The sequence below is a fragment of the Perognathus longimembris genome, chromosome 6, assembly GCF_023159225.1.
Source record: "Perognathus longimembris pacificus isolate PPM17 chromosome 6, ASM2315922v1, whole genome shotgun sequence".
Taxonomy (NCBI): Eukaryota; Metazoa; Chordata; class Mammalia; order Rodentia; family Heteromyidae; genus Perognathus; species Perognathus longimembris.
Window position 1 is genome coordinate 56,987,090 of NC_063166.1, and position 20,807 is coordinate 57,007,896.

The following is a 20,807-nucleotide window of genomic DNA, read 5'->3' on the forward strand; positions in this document are numbered from 1 at the left end:
TGTGTTCTAAGTAGACCCAATAGTTCTTTGGTTGATATGATCCATATTTAAGGCTCCCTATGGCCAGAGAAGACAGGAATTAGTGGTTAAGACTCATTTACTGTCCAAATGCTTTCTTTCTTTTTTCTTTTTTGTCAGTCCTGGGGCTTGAACTCAGGGCCTGGGCACTGTCCCTGAGCTTCTTTTGCTCAAGGCTAGCACTCTACCACTTGAGCCATAGCACCACTTCTGCCCTTTTCTGTGTATGTGGTACCAAGGAATTGAACTCAGGGCTTTGTGCATGCTAGGCAAGCACTCTCCCAGTAAGCCACATTCCCAGCCCCAAAGTCTGTTATATAACCCGGTATTTTCATTACTTTTAAAACTCTAGGAAAATCTTTTAAGAAGTAATTTCTTATCCAGATGGCTAGTACTTTGGGTTATAAAAAAAGAAAATAAGTACTTACAATTAAACATATTTACATCATGAATGTATATATTAATTATATGCATTTGTCTGCATATCTATATTTTTTCTTCCTCAAATCAGCTCTACATACATTTTCTTTTTTTTTTTTTTGCCAGTTCTTGAGGAATCGAACCCAGGGCTCTGTGCATGCTAGTCAAGCACTCTACCACTGAGCCACATTCTCAGCTCCTGAATACATTTCTTTAAGCACTATTTTCAGAATGTTAGTCACTGTTCAGTAGTCTGTTGTAAGTGCATCCTAGCTTAGGTCTTTGTTCAGCTGGAGTAATTGGCCACTCTCGCTTTCCTTGGGATTTATCCTCTGGCCAAAATTTTCTAGGTGCGTCAGGGGGATGGAGAGAATACCTAAGGCTTACTAGTTCTTGAAATGCTTAGTGGTCATGGAGGAGGTGTTGTTTGGGCCTACCTAGGATGGCAAGCGACATTGAGAAGGGCTAATATATTTTCCCTTTCCCTTACCAAACTTGCTGAGGAGTTTCTCTGAAAGCAGGTGTTTTACCATAATCTGTTCTCTACCTTACTTAAGTTGTTTGATTTTTATTGTAAAAAAGGAGGGCCTTTGTTTTAAAGTCACTTCTGTTGAGCTGGGATGCTAAATTTTATTTAATAATTAATTAGCACTTCCATTTCCTGCATATTTCTTATTTGCAGAAACCATCCTTTGTAAGTGCAGGAGTATTTTAGCAGTCCCTTGCTCCTCTTCCCCTTTCATCCCCTCCACTCCAGGGCTGAACACATTGGAAGACAGCTTGATGCATTTAGCTCACATATGACTAAATGCCAATTAACTATAATAGGGCTGGTAAGTCTCATTTTAGACCTGCCACCTTTGAAAGTGTCAGTTTTCTCATCTATTAACATGTCTTTTATTTTTTGTAATGAGAGAGGGGGAATCCTACATTTATGTATGTGAAATCCAAGATTTACTTTTTTTTCTTCAAATACTTAGGATATTTTCATTGCATGAAATCAAGTTTTTACTTTAGATGCTCATTTTCTTTTTCTTTTCTTTTTTTTGTGTTTTTGAGTTGATATCATTTCAGAGACGCTATTTTGCCTGTTCAGTAGTGTTTCCAGTGGTGCTTCAGTGTTTCTGTGTATGCCAGCTGCTTATGGAGTCTTTATGTTTCTCTGCATTTTTTTTGTTTTATTTTTTGAGGTGTATACACACAGTTACACTTCATGGAGTTGCATCCAGTCAAGTATCCATGTTCTTCTTGTGAAGAGGCAGAGAAAATCACCTCTCCCAAGAATTTCTACCTTCTGACCAAGGGAAATGTGTCCTGAAGAGCTGTACGCAGATGGGAGGCAACTTGTTTGCTTGTTCTGCTGCTAGAGCATTGATTTAATTAGAAGACAGGCTGTGGGTGGCCATGTGCAGACAAAGACGCACCAGACAGAGCCCAGTTAGCCTGGGACAGTAAAAGTAAGTTACGTTCTTTTAAAACACTTTTTTTTTCTTTTTTCTCTTTTTGGAGTAGTGATGCTGATTCTTGCCTTTAGTTCTAAGGGGCAACTTGTAACTTACTGATTGTCTTTACACATTAGGTACATTATTCTTTTTCTAAGACCATAGAAATGAAATGTGCTGTTTTGCACATACCTGCTGAAAGGAAAAGCAGCGATTTTCCCCCACCTCCTCCTTTTTTTTCCCAAAGGGAGAAAAAGAAAATTGAACTAATTTTGATTAACTTTATGTTGTGCCAAAGCCCTGTGTTAGCTTTTGACCAAGTGAGAACACTTACATTACCGAGCTTGTCATGTTTTGCTTTATAAGATGGGAACATGAAGATTGTTTCAGCCTTTTCCAGCCACTTCTGAATACATTGTGTGGACCTATCAGATGTTTCATCTGGGTGAAGTCTGGGTAGATTTGTTCTAAAACCAAACTTAGTGGTTCCTGAGGAGCATGTAGCTTTGTATATGAGTCCTCATTTTTCTCTGAGACTTGTTACTCTCAAGAATATACTTTATTTTGAGTTTTAGTTTTGAGCTATTTAAAGCAACATACAGTAGTGTGATAGAGTTGGTGATAATCCTGCATTTTGACTTGAAGGTGAAATATCATCTTGTTCCATATTCCCAGGGATATTACACAAAGAACATTTAATGAGATATATAGGTCCTAGAGTTTACAGTGCTGTGATGTTTAAATTACTTTATATATCTCTCTGTGTGTATATGTATGTATATGTATATATGTAAATATATATGCATGCTTATTTGGATACATATCACTTGAGGCATCATTTTACAGTCTCACAATTACCTTTTAAATTGTTTTTATTTGCTTTTGGTGATGAAGGAACTAAGCTAATAAGACTTCTCTTGTTCAGCAAAACCACAGGCTGATATTATGTTTAATTTGAAAGACTATCTCTTCTTCCTTTCCCTCTCTCTTTCCCTCACATTCACCCTTGCCTTCAATCCTGCCCTCTTTCTCCCTCTCTTCTCTCCTTTCCCCATCCACTTTTCTCATTCTCTTTCCCTTTCCCTTCCCCCCTCCCTTCAATTTTGTTTCAAAGTAGAATGAAACACTATAATTTTCCCATTATTTGTGCATGTATGTGATGGTCTGTCTATCTATCTATCTGTCTATCTATCTATCTATCTAATTTAATGTGTGCAGCAGACTTTACCTAAGTGTTAGAATAATTATTTCATGTCACTTCAGAAAGCAGCTTTAAATCAAATACTAAACGTTTCAGCTGACAAGAGTTGTTTGCTCATTTGCAGTGCCATGGAGTATTTCCTGGCAGTAATTTTCACTCAGGGTCTAGCTTTTTTCATGGTGTACATATTTCCTGACAATCCATGACATGTGTATTCCTTAGTATCAACACTACTATACAGTAAGCTGCCCAGAAAATTCCAAGTGGGAAACTCATTTATGTTTCTCTTTCCTGGAGTATGTGCAGATGTTAGCATTTTCTAGTGGGTTGGAAATCTTTTTAATAAAAAGAAGCATAGGCAGTAGAGGGCTTAAAAGTAACCTCATTCTGACCATGTCATATGATGGAAGGATGGTTTAAATTACTGTAATTCTTTGGTCTGGTAGGCTTTTTTTGAGTGATATTTTCATATTGTTGTCAACATGGTTAGAAGGTTAATTATTTAGGCTGAAGAGAAGTGTAAGTGGCTACCAAAATTGGCAGTACTGGAAAAATAGCTATCTTTATCTTTTCTATTGTAGCTTATATGGAAAGGACAATTTCAGGTACCATGTATGCTAACCTCTTCCTGGACATAATAAAGAATCCAGCTAAAACAAAGTTTAAAGCAATTTCAGATGTGTAGGTCTCTTGAAGCCAATGTTTTATTTCAGAGATTTGTGTTGTATTCAACAAGTAACTCTTTGTACTGCAATTCTGTGGCTTTCAATTAAAAAAAGTGAAAATAAACCATTGTGATGTCATTTTTCTGCTTAATTATGTTTATTCATAAACTATGCAGACTAATAATAGAAGAGAGGTGAGTACAGGCATACAAGGATTTTTTAATTAAATATTTTAAGAGAAATATGGTTCTGATTTGTTGACAGTAAATTTTATATCAGATTAACAAATGCTTTAGTGAATGAATATCAACATTTGTTCCAGATTTTCTGACATTTCCAGAAGATCTTGGGTACTTTAAGAAAATTATAGAAGGGCTTGCTTTCCTAGTACAAATGCTGTTGTGTGAAGTTTCTTTTCTCCTTTTTCTTTGAATGAAATACATTGTCTTTTGTATAATGGGATAGTTAAAACAAAGGGCACTGTCACAGATACTAAACCTTGGTATTCAACATTCTGTATTGGACTCAAGTGTTCACAGAGTGTGATACACACAAATGGTCTTAAATCCAGGATAGCTAAAATATTACTTTAACACATGTTAAAAGTGGAGCACTGTAACTATTTGGCTAGATATAATTCTGAGTTGTCTAAGTTGAGTAATTTCCTTAGGCATTCCAACTTTGATCAACCACAGTAAGAACTTTTAACATGTCTGTACAAAGCCGCCGATGCATCTGTAAATATGTCCCGAGGAAAGGAGAAAAGAGAGAATGCCAAAAAAGACAGAATACTTTCTGTCACAAGGAGCAGCTACAGAATGAAAATGGAAAGTTTTTTTTTTTTAACTTCCTTTAGAACATTTTTTTAAGATAATTGAGCCTCTGATTTTTAAGTATGCCCTGTGGTTCAGTATTAATGAATGAATGAATTTGGGCCTAATAAAAATATATGCTGGCTAACTCGGCTGAAACTTATTAAGGTTCATTAGTTCTTGAACTTTCTATTTATAAATGTTACAATTGACTAAAACCCAAACATAATTAAGAATATATCTCAGGAAAGCATGCCTTAATTGCTTATAATTGGCTAGTATTTGGGTGAAAATGTTCTTACATGGTGGCTCTTTCAAGAATAACTCCATGGGGCTGGGAACGTGGCTTAGCGGTAGAGTGCTTGCATAGCATGCATGAAGCCCTTGGATCTATTCCTCAGCACTACATAAACAGAAAAAGCCTGAGGTGGTGCTGTGGCTCAAGCGGTATAGTGCTAACCTTGAGCAAAAAGAAGCCAGGGACAGTGCTCAGGCCTTGAGTCCAAAGTCCCAGGACTGGCAAACAAACAAACAAACAAAAAGCATAACTCCTAATATCACTAAAGGTATAATTTCAGAGGCTTTTTCTTCAACATATGGATGATAGCAAAATTTTTTTTTTCAGGGACCTGAAAACGTAAATATCTACTGGCTTCCATATGTAAGAGTAAACTTTAGAGAATATTTATGATAGTAAATCACCCTCTGCTCCATGAGAACTGAATCTGTTCTGTATTTATTTCTATGACATGCTTATATCATAAGGATATAACATCTCTGGAAATATTTTAAGATAATAACTACTTGTAACTGGATATTAAATTAGATGATTTGTCCAGCTTTTTGCTGACCTTGTTTTTTGTACCTCTATGGCAAACAGATATGATGATTTCCAGTTAATTCAAGTTCTGAGAGAAAATTTTGTCCTTTAGAGTTATGGAGGAATCCATAAGCCTCTTGTGAGTTCTATGGCACAGATCTTTATCATTGTTCACATTCTCTAATTATTTAGTAATATAAAATAAGGTTATCACAGTTAAACAAAGTCAATAAAAATAAAAGTGGGTTGTCATATTTTAACCTTGTTTTGGTTCAATTTATATTGAGAACTGAGCAAAGGACAGTACAGTTGTTAGGCTTATGCCCTTCAAGTCCATCTTTTAAATCCTAGAAGGTATATGCAGAGAAATTCTGAATAGACAAACTGGAAGAGGCAACATGGCAAGTCCTAGGCCCTCTAATTGCGATTCCTGGGTAGGTGTTTAAGTAGCTATTTAGTTGATTACTGTATTTTTGACCTGCTTTTAATAACTATAGTGAAATGCTTGAAGCAATTAGCTTTATAAAGAGAAAGTGTTTAGGGAACTGGTACCCCCTGCCTGTAATCATAGCTAACTGTGAGGCTGAGTATGGGGAGGACTGAGGTTCAAGGCCAGCCCAGGCAGAAGAGTTTAAGAGAATCCCTTCACAAATTATAGTTTGTTGAGATGGTGAACATCTGCCATGCCAGCTACAATGGGAAGCCTAGAAGAGAAACTCTTATTTAACATTGACTGAGTTTTGGTTAGGACCTCATAGTAAATGGCAGATGGCAAATTTGGGGGGGGGGGGGCTATGTTCTAGCAAGTGATTACATTTCTAGTCAGTAAGCAGAGAAAATTGGGAGGGACCAAACTCAGCGACTAAACAACTTTTTTGATAAATGCCAGCATCCTTTGGGAGTTACCTTCTGAGGATGTGCCTCCTATCAACTAAGGAACTACTAGGTCCCACTACAGAGAATCATCACCTTCCAGCAGTGTCACCCTGTAGCCCAAGACTTCCACCAGAATGGAGACACAAACTACATCCAAATTATATTGTTTCCATGTTTAGAAAGGATTTTTCCGTCCTGTCAATCTGGTCCATGTGAATGCCATAATTTCTTCAATATATATTACTTAGTTCCTTAGTGCCCACTGCCTTGGTTTTCAAGTCACTAAAGTTCTCATGAGGTTATTATTTTCAGCATACTATGTGAAATTATTTCTTTTTTTCTCTTTTTATCTTCCCTATGATTTAGCCCCCATTGTCACTGTATTTGATTCTGGTACCCTGCATATTTTATAAATGTCTTTCTGAATTAGGGAAGGGAAGAGGAACATTAAAATGGTGAGACAAAGGGTAAAAGGCAAAGCAATGCAATAGCAATACTTACAAGACAATATTTTGTAAACTAATTGTACAACTGTGGGGGAATAGGTGAGGAGAGAAGGTGGGAGAAAATTGAGGGAGGGGGTATCAAGTTGGATAAGAAATGTACTCACTACCTTATGTATGTAACTGTAACCCCTCTGTACTTCACCTTGACAATAAAAAATGAATGAATTAATTAAGAAAAATAAATGCTGCAGGGATGATAGTGTGTGTCTGTAATCGTGGCTACTTTTGAGGTGGAGATAGGAGGATTGTGATGCTAGGCCAGTCTGGGCATACATGAATAAGACTATCTCAAAAAAGTCAAGTGTGATAGTGCATACCAGATACTCAGGAGGAGGTGGGAGGATTGCAGTTTGAGATCAGCTAGGGTGAGATTCTGTCTGAAAACAAAACAAAAAACAAACAAAATAAACAAAACAAACAAAATACCTAAAAGCAAAAGGAGTGGGACATGGTCAAGTTGAGAGTGGATGTCTAGAAGGATTTCCTAGTTCAACTCACAATGACCTGAGTGAGACTCTGGGATGAAGAATGGGGATTTCCATTTCTTTTATTTTGATCTATAGATATATGAAGTCATAAGAAATAATAAAGATAGATCTTTTGGACCCACCGTGGTAATAAGTAAAAATTTCAATTAATCTTTGATTTAAAATGATTACATTATAATTTAAAAACATTAGTAAGCGTAGTATACATGCAGAAAAGTATAATGTTGTAGAGGGACAGCCCCAGGAATTTTTCAGAATGAAAACTCATGAGAACTCAGATTTGGGAAAAAAATTTCCAGTTCTTTACAGAGTTCCTCAAAGAAATACCTATTTTGACCTATTATTAATCTTATCCATTAATCTATTATTCATCTTGCCCATTTTAGAACTTTACATAAATGGAATAATAGCTTTGTATTTGCCTTTATTTGTTTAATTAAGGTAAAGAACATGTAATAAAATTATTTAAAATAGAGTAATTTTTGTAGTTCTAAAGTGTTTATAGATGTTTTTTATAGATGTTTTTCTATCTTGTTCTAAATATATCTCCTCAGGGAAACATCATTTATTAAGCAATTACTTACTAGACCTCACTTCTGTCTCCTGGCAATCCTCTTATTGCTGTCTGTATGGATGTATCTATTCTGGGTAGTTCACACAAGTAGAATCATACCTTTGTCTTTTTGTTATTTCTTTTGGTGCCTGTACTAGGATATGAAAACAAGACCTGAGGACTATCCCTGAGCTTCAACACCTCCCTCTCCCCCACCCCCAAGGCTAATAGCACTTTACTACAGGAGCCAAAGTTCACAGCCAGCTTTGGAGATAAGAGTCTCATGGACTTTCCTGGGGGGGCTGGCTTCCAACCTGGATCCTCAGAGTTCAACCTCTTGAGTAGCTTGGATTACAGGTGTGGGCCAATGGCGCCAGGTGGAATCATACCTAACATTATGTAACCCTTTTCACTCAATGTAATGTTTTTGAGGCCCATTCATGTTTTTTGTGTATCAGTACTTAATTCCTTTTTTTTGGAGGCATATTCAATATTGCTCATGTATATAAAGTAATCCCTTTATCCATTGATGAGATTTTTTCCCTCCTTTTTGTGGGTAATGAATACTGTTTTTGTGAACATTCCTGCATAGACATTTGAGTTTTTGTTTTCATCTCTTTTGGGTATATATCTATTAGGATTTCTGGAACATATGTGATTACATATTTATTAACTTTCAGTGGAACCACCAAACTCATAACCACAGCAACCAAACAAGCCATTTTGTTTTCCCAGCAATAATATGCAGAAATTGTAATTTTTCTATATGCTTATCAAACTTGTTATTTTATTTTTTGATGGTTATCTTTGTGGGAAGGAGTGGAACCTCATTATGGTTTTGATTTTCATTTCTCCAATGGCAATGATGTTGAACAAATCGCTCACTGGCCATTATATATATATATGTATATATATATATATACATAGATATGTATATATATACATATATATATTTGAGTTTTTTGCCCATTAAAAAAATTGGATTGTTGAGCTGGGAATATGGCTTAGTGGTAGAGTGCTCACCTTGCATGCAAGAAGCCCTGGATTTGATTCCTCAGCATCACATAAACAGAAAAAGCCAGAAGTGTCGCTGTGGCTCAAGTGGTAGAGCTTTGAGCAAAAAGGAAGCCAGGGACAGTGCTTAGTCCCTGAGCCCAAGCCCCAAGACTGGCAAAAAAAGGAAAAGAAAAAGAAAAAAAAATGGATTGTTGAAAGTTGAAGGAGTTTTTTTTTTTTTAATGTGTCCTGGATAGTGACTATTAATACACTTCGATAATCTTGAATTTATGCAAAAAAACTAAAAAAAACTTATGAATAGCTCTATAGTCTTTTAGTTTCTATAGTCTCTTTTTAGTCTTATAGTTTCTATAGTCTCCTCTTTATAGCGTTCTGACCATAACCTATTTTCCATCCTTTTGAATTTTTGAGCATTGTATTGTATTTACTGCTGTCTATCTATAAGCTACCCAATGTAGTCAGTATCTAGCATCTTTGTATCCACACAAAATGAAAATAGTCCAAAAACAATTGGGACTGTACTGAATATAGATGATTTGATTATTATCATTGCCTAAAAGATACTATGTAGCAACTATTTTCAGAGCATTTAAATTATATTATGTGTTTTGTTTGTTTGTTTGCTTGTCAGTCCTGGAGCTTTAACTCAGGCTTCTTTTTGCTCAATCCTAGCACTCTACCACTTGAGCTACAGCACCACTTCTGGCTTTTGCTACATATGTGGTGCTGAGGAATCGAACCCAGGGATTCATGTATGCGAGTCAAGTACTCTACCACTAGGCCATATTCCCAGCCACATATATTATATATTATAAGCATTCTAGAGACATAGGATATAGGAGGAGGTATATGGGTTATGTTCAAATACTATGTCATTTTATTAAAAGATTTTTTTTTCTTTGCAATAGAATCTCACAGTGTAGTCCAGGCTAGTTTGGAATGTGGGATGTAGCAGGCTGGCCTAGAAAATCATAATTCTCAGCCTCTGAATGGTGGCATTATAAATATATGTTCCCATGCCTGACAAATATGTATCATGGAATATTCACATACTTAAAAAAATTGAACCCAGGTCCCATGCATACTAAGCATGTTCTCCACCACTGAGCTATATCCCTAGCCTTTATGCCATTTTGTATGAGGTATTGAGCATGCATATATTTTGTTTTCTCTGTGTGTGTAATGTGTGAGAGACAGAGAGGTTATGAGAGAAGAGAGATGATAGAGAGGAAAAAGAAGACAGAGGAGAGAAATAGACACACACAAAGCGAGAAAGAGACAAAGAGAGACAGAGAGATGGCGGGGGGGGGGGCAGGGGGAGGAGAACAAAGTGTATCCTAAAACCAATCTATGGATACCAAAGGGCTTCCCTCCCTCCCTCCCTCTCCTTCCTTCCTTCCTTCCTTCTTTCCTTCCTTCCTTCCTTCCTTCCTTCCTTCCTTCCTTCCTTCCTTCCTTCCTTCCTTCCTTCCTTCCTTCCTTCCTTCCTTCCTTCCTTTCCTTCCTTCCTTCTTCTTCCTTTTCTCTCTTCTTCTTCTCTCCCTCTCTCCCTTCCATTCCTTCTCTCTTTCTCTCTTTCTCTGTTTCTCTCTCTGTCTCTGTCTCTCTCTTTCTCTTTCTCTCTCTTTCTCTCTCTCATGCCCATCCGGATGCTTGACCTCAGGGCCTGGGCACTGTCCCTGAGCTTCTTTTTGCTCAAGGCTAGCACTCTACTACTAGATCCACAGTGCCACTTCCAGCCTTTTCTGTTTATTTGGTTCTGAAGAATTGAACCCAGGGCATCATGCATGCTAGGCAAATACTCTAAGCCACATTCCCAGCCCTTCTCTTTTACCTTTTTTCTTTTCTGGTGTTGGGGATTGAATCTAGGGGTTTGAGCATGTGAGCATGCACTCTTCCATTGAAGTACCTCCTGAGCCCCTGAACTTAATTTCTTATTTCCTGAAGCTGGAATTGAGGCTACATGCAGGCCAGGATGTTCTTCCTTGTTTTGTTTACTGTTGTACCCCCAAGATTTCAAAAAAAGTCATGACAAACTGGCCAGAAAGCCTAATAGTTCTGCCTGTTTTTTAATCGCTTGTAAATTCCTAATGATTTTTTGTTTTATTTTTTAATGATTGAGAAAAATCAAGAGACCTAATATTTCATGGCATCAGAAGATTATATGAAATCCTAATTTCAGTTTACAAAATGAAGTTTTACTGGAACACAGCCATAGTTATTCATTTGTGTATTTTCTCTGGCTGCTGTTAGGCCACAATAGCAGAGTTGAGTAGTTGAAACATTGACTGTGTGGTCTACAAAGCCTGAATTAGAAAAGCATTGCTTGGCACATAAGTGCCCAATAAATATTTGTTGAATAAATGAATCTTAACCTATGCCACCACAAAGGAGTCTAAATTGGAAATCTTTCAACCATTTAGCTATTGAAAATTTGAACTTAATTAGCTGCTAAAAAATCCTCAAATAGTATTTGAGTTAGTAATTCAATCTTATTGGCCTCCAATCATTTTATAAATAGTGAAAATTGATGATGAAATGGCACGGAATGAATAATTCTTAGGAGATATAGTGTTAGGTAAGATATATTGCATTTTCTAGTATTAAGTTGAAAAAGGCTCTAATAATCTGGAGTACACATACTATTTTTATTCCTTTAAAAAAAAGTGGTTCTGGGCTTGGGATATAGCCTAGTGGCAAGAGTGCCTGCCTTGGATACACGAGGCCCTGGGTTTGATTCCCCAGCACCACATATACGGAAAACGGCCAGAAGCGGCGCTGTGGCTCAAGTGGCAGAGTGCTAGCCTTGAGCGGGAAGAAGCCAGGGACAGTGCTCAGGCCCTGAGTCCAAGGCCCAGGACTGGCCAAAAAAAAAAAAAAAATGTGGTTCTGGGGATTTAGCTTAGGTTCTTGTACATTGTGCTATATCCCCAACCCACCCTTATGACGCTCATTGGAAATAATTCAAGAAAATTAGTTTCACAAATTATGCTCCTTTCTCATCACTTTAATATAAATAAAGCTACCTGTTTGTGAAGGAAATAATTTAAAATAATTTTGAGAGTATACTTAGTTTTGAATAGTAGTAGTATATTGTAAGACATTCAGTATTTCATTCCTCTAGTGATAGGTTTGGTGAATTTGCAGCAGAGTGACAAAGTAATTTCCTATTAATGTCTACTTTTTAAAGGAAGATGGAAAAGTGGGAAAACATAGATCATCATATCTAAAATGATCTTACAGTGTGCCAGTTAAGTTTTTGCCCAGCATTTCCAAACAAAGTGTTTGCATCTCTTTGAACTGTTAATGTAAGTTACATAAGATATCCCCAGAGTTGCAGTACCCTATAGCCTTGCAGGCAGTTCTTGTTTTATTTTATGCTTTCAGCAAAGAAAATCAAAATGGATAATACAGGTTGTGGTTTATAGTGAAAGAGTCCTGCTTTGTAGATCTTTGTTTTGGCATGGGGTTCCCAGATTTCGTTAAAGGACAGAGCTTCCATGTCATGTTGGGTCAGTATCAGGAGCTCCTCACTTGCCTCTTAGCCTTGTCACCCCTTCCTTCAGAGGGATCTCACTTTCTACAAATGTTGCCTCCTGTAAAGGTTACAAGTAAACTTAAAATATTTTGCTTTTTTTTTTTTTTTTTTTTTTTTTGGCCAGTCCTGGGCCTTGGACTCAGGGCCTGAGCACTGTCCCTGGCTTCTTCCCGCTCAAGGCTAGCACTCTGCCACTTGAGCCACAGCGCCGCTTCTGGCCGTTTTCTGTATATGTGGTGCTGGGGAATTGAACCTAGGGCCTCGTGTATCCGAGGCAGGCACTCTTGCCACTAGGCTATATCCCCAGCCCATGCTTTTAATCTTTACTGTTATCTGAGTTTATTTTATTTCTGTTTTTAAAATTAACATTTTAGGGCTGGGGATATGGCCTAGTGGCAAGAGTGCCTGCTTCATATACATAAGGCCCTGGGTTTGATTCCCCAGCACCACATATACAGAAAATGGCCAGAAGTGGCGCTGTGACTCAAGTGGCAGAGTGCTAGCCTTGAGCAAAAAGAAGCCAGGGACAGTGCTCAGGCCCTGAGTCCAAGGCCCAGGACTGGAAAAAAAAAATTAACATTTTATTTTGATCTACTTTTACACTTACATAAAAGTTTCTTAAAATGGTACCATTTCTTTATAACTTTTCCCCAGTATCTAAGGTACAGTAACCAAAACCAAGACATGTTTCTCTTGTTTAAATCAAGAAAAGATTCTGAACATTCCATTACGTTTCTCTGACTTTTTTCTCTGAGAATACTCTGTAAGAATTAGAACACATCAGCTTGCTTAAGGGATTCTAGTTCATAATAATCAATTCTGCTTATATATGATGATAATGAATTGCTATTCACTCATTCTACAAATGTTTATTGAATACCTGACATGTGCTAAGCATTGCTTTAGACACAGGGATACAATACTTAAAAAAGTAATGTTATAGGGTTTATTCCTATAGAAGAACTATACAAATAAAAATATGCATAATATCAAGTTGGGGAAACAGTTATTAAGAAAAGTAAAACAAGTAAGACGAAAATTATTGAGGAATGCTGGGAAAATGCTATTCTACTTAAAATAGTAAGAGAGTAATCCTCTAATTGTAAGTCATTAGAGCAGAAATGACTGAAATGAGGGAGAAAGCTATGTGAAGAGACTAGGAGACATCCTGGTCAAAAGAAAAACATACTTATCTGACTTTATTTTTTCTTATAATACTTGTCACCAGAGGATATTGTTATTTAGACATGGTGTACATGTATATTTACACATTTTATATTTTCCTGAAGATTCTGGGCCTTGAACTCGGGGCCTGAATTCAGGAACTGGGTACTATCTCTTAGCTTTTTTGCTCAAAGTTGTCACTCTACACCTAAGCCGTAACTCCACTTCTGTTTTTTGTGTATATGTTTGATTAACTGGAGATAAGGTTCTCACAGACTTTTCTACCTGAGCATCTGGCTTTGATCTCAGATCACAGCCTGCTGAGTCATAATCTACTGGTGCACAGGCTTTACTGGCTTATGGCCTTACTGACCTTTTTCTCTCATTGCATCACCTGCTTATCTTAATTATTTCAAAGGACTGAATGAACAACTATAACAAAGGTCATGAGCTAGAGTCATTCTTTTTATGCTCAGGGAACTGCAGTTCTGGCTCCTGTTCGGTAAGAGAGGAGGGTAGAAGATGGCAAGTTATAAGAGGAAGGAGGGATCAAATTTTACAGGACCTTATGATTCTTGGAAATTAGGATTTTGGATTTTAGTTTTGATATAAAAAACAATTGAAAGGTTTTGAGCAGGGGTGTAATCGGTCCTGACAAACTTTAAAAACACCATTGATTACTTCCATGAAACTGGTAAGAAAGCTGTATACCTATTACTTGACATATACTAACACCCTACTTTCTCCTTATAATGTACATAATACTTTAAAATTTGCTGATTTTCTGACTTCTTTTGAGATAAGGTCTTACTATGTAGTCCAGGCACTTTACATTAAACTCCTGATCCTCCTGCCTGCATCTCCTAAGAGCTAATGTGGAAGTATCATTTACTTCCAAAACAAAATCCATCAATATTAAACTGAAATTTAATAATTTAATGAGTTTTGACACATACGAATTTGTTTATTCATTTAGCAGTTGTTGGACATTTGATTTGGGTTGTTTCCAGTTTTAGGCTGTTATGAATAAACTGATATGAACATTTATATCAAATTTTTATGTAGATAGGAGCTTTCATCTCTTAAATATATAAAGAATAGAACTGATGCTGGGCACTGTTGACTCACACTGGTAAGGCTACTCAGGAGGCTGAGATCTCAGAATTGTGGTTTGAAGCCACTTTAGGCAAGAAATTCTATGATACTCTTAATCCCCAATTAAGCACCTAAAAAGCCAGTGGCTCAAGTGATAGATCATAAGTCTTGAGCAAAAAAGTTCAGGGACAGTACCTAGGCCCCAAGTTCAAGCCCTAGAACCTGCGCGCGCACACACACACACACACACACACACACACACACACACACACACACACAGAATGGCTGGTTGTATGGTAAGTATATGCTTATCTTTAACAAAATTTGCTAAACTGTTTTTCATTTACATTCTTACTGTACATGTATGAAATTGCTCCACTTTTTTTCAGTCTCTTTTATTTTATTGGTTGTACAGGGGCATCTGGTGGTTTTTATTTGCATTTTCCTAGTGACTAGTATTTTTAAAAAGATTCATTGCATTTGTGAAACCTAATCCAGACTTTATTTAATGGGGCAACTATTGCTATAGATATAATGAGTACTGATAAGTGATTTTGCAGATTTTGCAGACAGAGATTGAAGTTGACTACATATAGAATGCTCAGGTAGACATTTGTAATCACGAAGCAGGATGAAGGTCATTGAGTGGAAAACTATTAGGAAGACACATAAGGGGTAAGGGGAGATTATAATTCAACCCAGCTCGACAGTATTCTTTGTTTTTTTGCTAGTCCTGGTGCTTGAACTCTGGGTCTGGGCCCTGTTCCTGATCTGCTTTTTTGCTCAAGGCTAGTGTTCTACCATTTGAGCTACAGCTCACTTCCAGCTTTTTCTGAGTAGTTTATTGGAGATAAGACTCTTATGGGCTTTCCTGCCTGGGCTAGCTTCGAACCCTGATCCTCAGTCTCAGCCTGCTGAGTAGCTAGGATTGCAGATGTAAGCCACTGGTGCCTGTGTCTCAACAGTATTCTTGATGGAGGCTTTCATTTTCTATCTTCCTAGAAACCTATTGTTAATCCTTTGTATTTCATAGTTAGTTATTTCCTCTTTTTTTTTTTCTTTTTTTTTTTTGTCAGTCCTGGGGCTTGAACTCGGCCTGAGCAGTGTCCCTGGCTTCTTTTTGCTCAAGGCTAGCATTCTGCCACTTGAGCCACAGCACCACTTCTGGCCATTTTCTATATTTGTAGTGTTGGGGAATTGAAGCCAGGGTTTCATGTACGTGAGGGAAGCACTCTTGCCACTAGGCCGTCTTCCCAGCCCCGGTCATTTCCTCTTGAATTTAATTATTTTCAATTAATTAATTACTTTCAATTTAATTATACAACATTTTTTTTCTTATGTTTTCCCTGGGGTCTTATTTTGAGTGCTGGTCTCTTATCCCTGACAGTTTTGCTTACATTGTATGTTCATATTTTCAATTATGTCAATGTCATGGTCTATTTTTCTTGGATATGGAAGAATTCTAGGGAGCTGGTGAAGTTTGTAGATGATTTTGAGTATTTGGTAATCCTTAGATTACCAGTATTCTAGATTACAGTGTTCTACAACCATCATCATCATCTAATTTTAGTTTGTTTTCCAGATGCCAAAATGATATATAATACATATTAGCAGTTTTTCTCCATGCCTCTTCTTTCCTTGTCCTTCGCAGTCCCTAATATGCTTTATGGATTTGCCTTTCTTGGATTTTTAAATGTAAATGAAGTACTCTAGTGCATGGTCTTTTGTGTCTGATTTATTTCACTTAACATACATAATTTTAACAACTCTTTCAAAGATTTTTCATATTGTATCACAACATTTTATTACTATTAGTACTCCACTGTATAGATATAAAACAATTTATGTTTTATCAGTTGATGGGCATTTAATTGTTTTTACTTTTTGGTATTGATGAATGATGCTACTTTAAATATTCATATACATGTTTTATGTAGACATATGTTTTCATTTTCCTTGAGTATACAAGTTGAATTGTTGGGTCAAATGGTAACTCTATGTTTAACTTTTTGAAGACCTGCCAGATGTTTTCCAAACTGGCTGTGCCATTTTACATCCCCCTTAGCAGTGTATGAGGCTTTTCATTTTTCCATATCATTGCCAGCATGTGTTATTATCTGTCTAATTATAGCCATCCTGTGGGTGTGAAGTAGTATTTCATTGTGGTTTTGATTTGCCTTTCTCTGATGACAAATGACTTTGAGCATCTTTTCATGTGCTTGATAGTTATTTATATATCTTCTTTGTAGAAGTGTTTATTTATATAATTTACCCATTTTAAATTGTGACTTTTAATTTTAGAGTTATACAAGGTTTTTTTTTTAAATTCTGAATACAAGCCTCTCATCATTTATATGATTTGCAGTTTTTTCCTCATGCTTTAAAAATACAAAAGTTTTACATTTTGATTATAGCCAATCTATCTAGTTTTTTCCCCCTTTGGCTTCTTTTAATGTCAAATATAAGAAACCATTGTCTAATTCAAGGTAATGCATATTTCCCCTTATATTACTTCTAAAAATTTTAGTTTTAGCTTTTATAGTTGGGTTTTTTTTAATCTACTTTGAGTGAAATTTGAGTAATTTTTGTATAGAAGTCTAACATGGCTAGCCAGTTGTCTCAGCCCTATTTATTGAAAAGGCTATCCTTTCTTAATTGTTTTGACATCCTTTATTAATTGAAAATACATGTAAGGTTTTTCTTTTCTGGATTCTCAATTCTGCGGTAATGATTGATAAGCCTGTCTATTGATAATTCTAAGTTGCAAACATACAAATGTGAATCTTCCAATTCTGTTTTTTCCAACATTGTTTTGGCTATCTATTTTTTATTGAATTTCCATATAAATTTTAGGACTAGTTGGTCAATTTCTGCCAAAAAATGGCAACTAAATATGCTAAAGGATTGTATAGAAAGAGATCAATTTAGGAAATTATTGACAGTGTAACACTCTTAAGTCTTCTGATCCATTTGCATGAGCTGTCCTTTCCTTTAACAGTGTAATTTTGACATTTAAAAAAATATTTTTTTAGTGTATATGTCTTACTCATCTTTCTTTTTTCTTTTCCTTTTCCTATCTTGCACTCTTGTTTTGCTTTCTTGTTTATGGTTGTCTCTCTACACTTCAATTCCACCTCCAGCATGGCATTTTGCTGGTTAATTAGAGAGAATCTGCTCAGGATGGCTCCCAATTATAATGCTCTACTCTCAGCCTCTTGAGTAGCTAGGTCTGTAGGTGTGAGTCATTGTCAGAGTTTACTATGGGCAGCAAATCTTTAATTCTTGAGTCTGTATTCCCTTTGGCTTTGTAATTTAGTTTTCAGACAGAGTCTGTGCTTTGCTGAAGTCTCTTACCTCCACCTTCTGAGTACTTGGGGTTATGGACATGTGTCCCATATCTAGCTTGTTTTTTTAGATAAAGTCTTGCTACAATTTTTTTTTTTTGTTTTGATCTTGGCTTACCTTGAACTGTAACCCTTTCATTTCCTCCTCCTGAGATAAGTGGATTATTTTCTGATTTTTATTTTTAGATTTTTCATTGTAATGTATGCAAACGTAATCGTGTTTGTATTGATTGTGTATCCTGTAACCATACTGAACATATTAGAACTAATATTCTTGTAATGGAGTTCTGAAGGTTCTCCTTTTGTATATAAGACTGTCATTTTCAGGTAGTGACTTTAGTTCTTTCTAATCTAGCTGCTCTTTGTCTAGTTGTTTTGCACCTTCGCGCACGTGTGTGTGTGTGTGTGTGTGTGTGTGTGTGTGTGTACTGTTAAATAGAAGTGATGAGAAAGACATCTTAGTCTTTCACCATTGATCAGAATCTTAGCTCTTGATTGCCTTGTCTTTTATTAACATGGGATATTGCATCAATTAATTATTTAGATATTAAACCAATCTTACTTTCCTGTCATCCCTCTGGTTCATGATATAAATTATTTTCATAATGTATTGGACTTGGTTTGTTGGTTTTCCTTGGTGATTTTTGTGTTGATATTTACGAAGTATATTTGTCCTTAGATTTCTTTCTTCATGTTATTTTTGTCTTCTTATCAAGGTAGTACTGGCATCATACAATGGAATATTTTCTCACCTAGGTTTTAGAAAAGTTTATGAAGCATTAATATTAATTCTGACTTAAAAAGCCTAATGACATTTAATTTTTGTTTTTGTCTTTTAGGATTCTCCTTTTACAAATGCAGGAATGGGATCTAATTTAAATCTCTTAGGGGAAATTGAGTGTGATGCCAGCATTATGGATGGAAAATCTTTAAATTTTGGAGCAGTTGGAGCACTGAGTGGTATGTGGGCATTATAATACCTCATTTCCCGCCTTCTAAGGACTTAGTTCAGTTTTAAAAATCATTCTTGCTGGAAGTAGTGTTGAAAACAATTTTTTTATTGCATTTAAAATATAAAACTTGGGCTAGGAATGTGGCTTAGTGGTAGAGTGTTTGCCTGGCATGCATGCAGCTCTGGGTTTGATTCCTCAGAACCACATAAACAGAAGAAGCGAGAAGTGACATTATGGCTCATGTGGTAGAGTGTTAGCCTTGAGCAAAAGAAACTCAGGGACAGTTTCCAGGCCCTAAGTTGAAACCCCAGGACTGACAATCAATCAATCAATCAATCAAAAAATGAATAATAAAACATTAGCTATGAATAATTTTATAGAAAACAGCAAAGGCTGGAGATGTAGTCCTGTTGGTAGCATGGATGAGGTGTTGGTTTTGATTTCTAGCACTGTAAAACAAGAAAAGGAACAATGAAACTTATGCCTAAGTTTGGTTAGAATTAGTTTCTTTTCCTTTATCACCTCAAGAGGTTTGAGACATTTAACATTTGATTTAGAATATCATATTAATTTTGAAGTTTGAAACATGAACACTTTTATTAACAATTTTCAGATCTTATAAATAAAATTTACCTTTGATCTTCTAATTCTTTGCTTTTTATCCCATTATTTTCTGTGGGTTTAAACTTAAAATTGAATCCTTTTTACCAGTATATTTATATAATAGAAATTAGTTTTATTTTGTGAATCTGGCTATTTATTGTTTATTATAAATAACTATATTATTATGAAACTTAATTTTTTTTTCTGGTATGGTGCTTGAACTCAGGTTTTGGGTTCTGTCCCCTAGCTTTTGTGCTCAGGCTAATGCTCTGCGACTTGAGCCACAGCTCCACTTTTGTTTTTTACTGATTAGTTGGAGATAAGAGTCTCATGGACTTCCCTGCTCAGATCTTAGCCTCATGAGGACCAGGATTAAAGGCATGAGCCACTGGCATCCAGTCTGACACTTTAAAAATAGAATATGTAGGAGATTTCGTTTCCACATTTATATATAAAAGATTTATCCAATTATTATTATTATTATTTTTTTTGCCAGTTTTGGGGTTTGAACTCAGGGCCTGGCTTCTTTTTGCTCAAAGCTAGCACTCTACCACTTGAGCCACAGCGCCACTTCTGGCTTTTTCTATATATGTGGTGCTGAGGAATCGAACCCAGGGCTTCATATATACGAGGCAAGCTTTTACCACTAGGCCATATTCACAGCCCCAGATTTATCCAATTTTTTTTTTATAAATTTCCGGTGTTAAATGTGCTAGTTTCATGAATTTTTATAATGTATGTATTTATGCAGCTATAGACAGATGTCTATCTATCTACCTACACACACACCTTCCTAGGATAAACATATAACATACAAAGGGTAGCGAAATAAAAACACATACCTAGGTAGGAGGCAGAAGAAACAGCCCAACTTTCCCCAAGAGTATTCAGTTGTTAGTAGAGCATTAATTAAATGCTGTTAGATCACTGTGAATATTAATAATATTTTATTGTGACATCTCTTTTAGTATTTATTTTTCTTTTAAATAAAGTAAGATATTGGGGGCCAAGGTAATTTGACTCCCTAGTTGACAGTTGTAAGACCCTTCTCTGAAACCCTGATAACCTTGTGTGGAGAACTATCCACCAAGCAGCTGTCTGTATTGCTGTCATGCCAGCATGGTTGTTTTGAACAATCCATCCACTCCTTGCAGAAGCTACATAACAATCACAGCTACTTGCTACTGATGCACAACTTAGACATTAGGAAGCATTTCATATGGTTTAAGACAGTTGAAGTCAGATCTTTTTTTGCCATTACAGCATTTTCTCTCAGACCAGAGAGGGAGCAT

General features: G+C 36.2%; 1 protein-coding gene across 5 annotated transcripts in view; it reads left to right on the forward strand.

Annotated features, from left to right (window-relative positions):
• Tasp1 (taspase 1) overlaps positions 1–20,807 on the forward strand; it is a 208,123-nt gene that overhangs the window by 16,872 nt on the left and 170,444 nt on the right. For 4 of the 5 annotated variants that reach the window (XM_048348782.1, XM_048348785.1, XM_048348784.1 and 1 more), the window contains exon 5: positions 18,799–18,919. In XM_048348782.1, the coding sequence (XP_048204739.1) occupies positions 18,799–18,919 (121 nt within the window). Of the gene's footprint in view, positions 1–1,628; positions 1,896–18,798; positions 18,920–20,807 lie in introns of all 5 variants that reach the window. The other variant, XM_048348786.1, reaches the window with a different exon arrangement.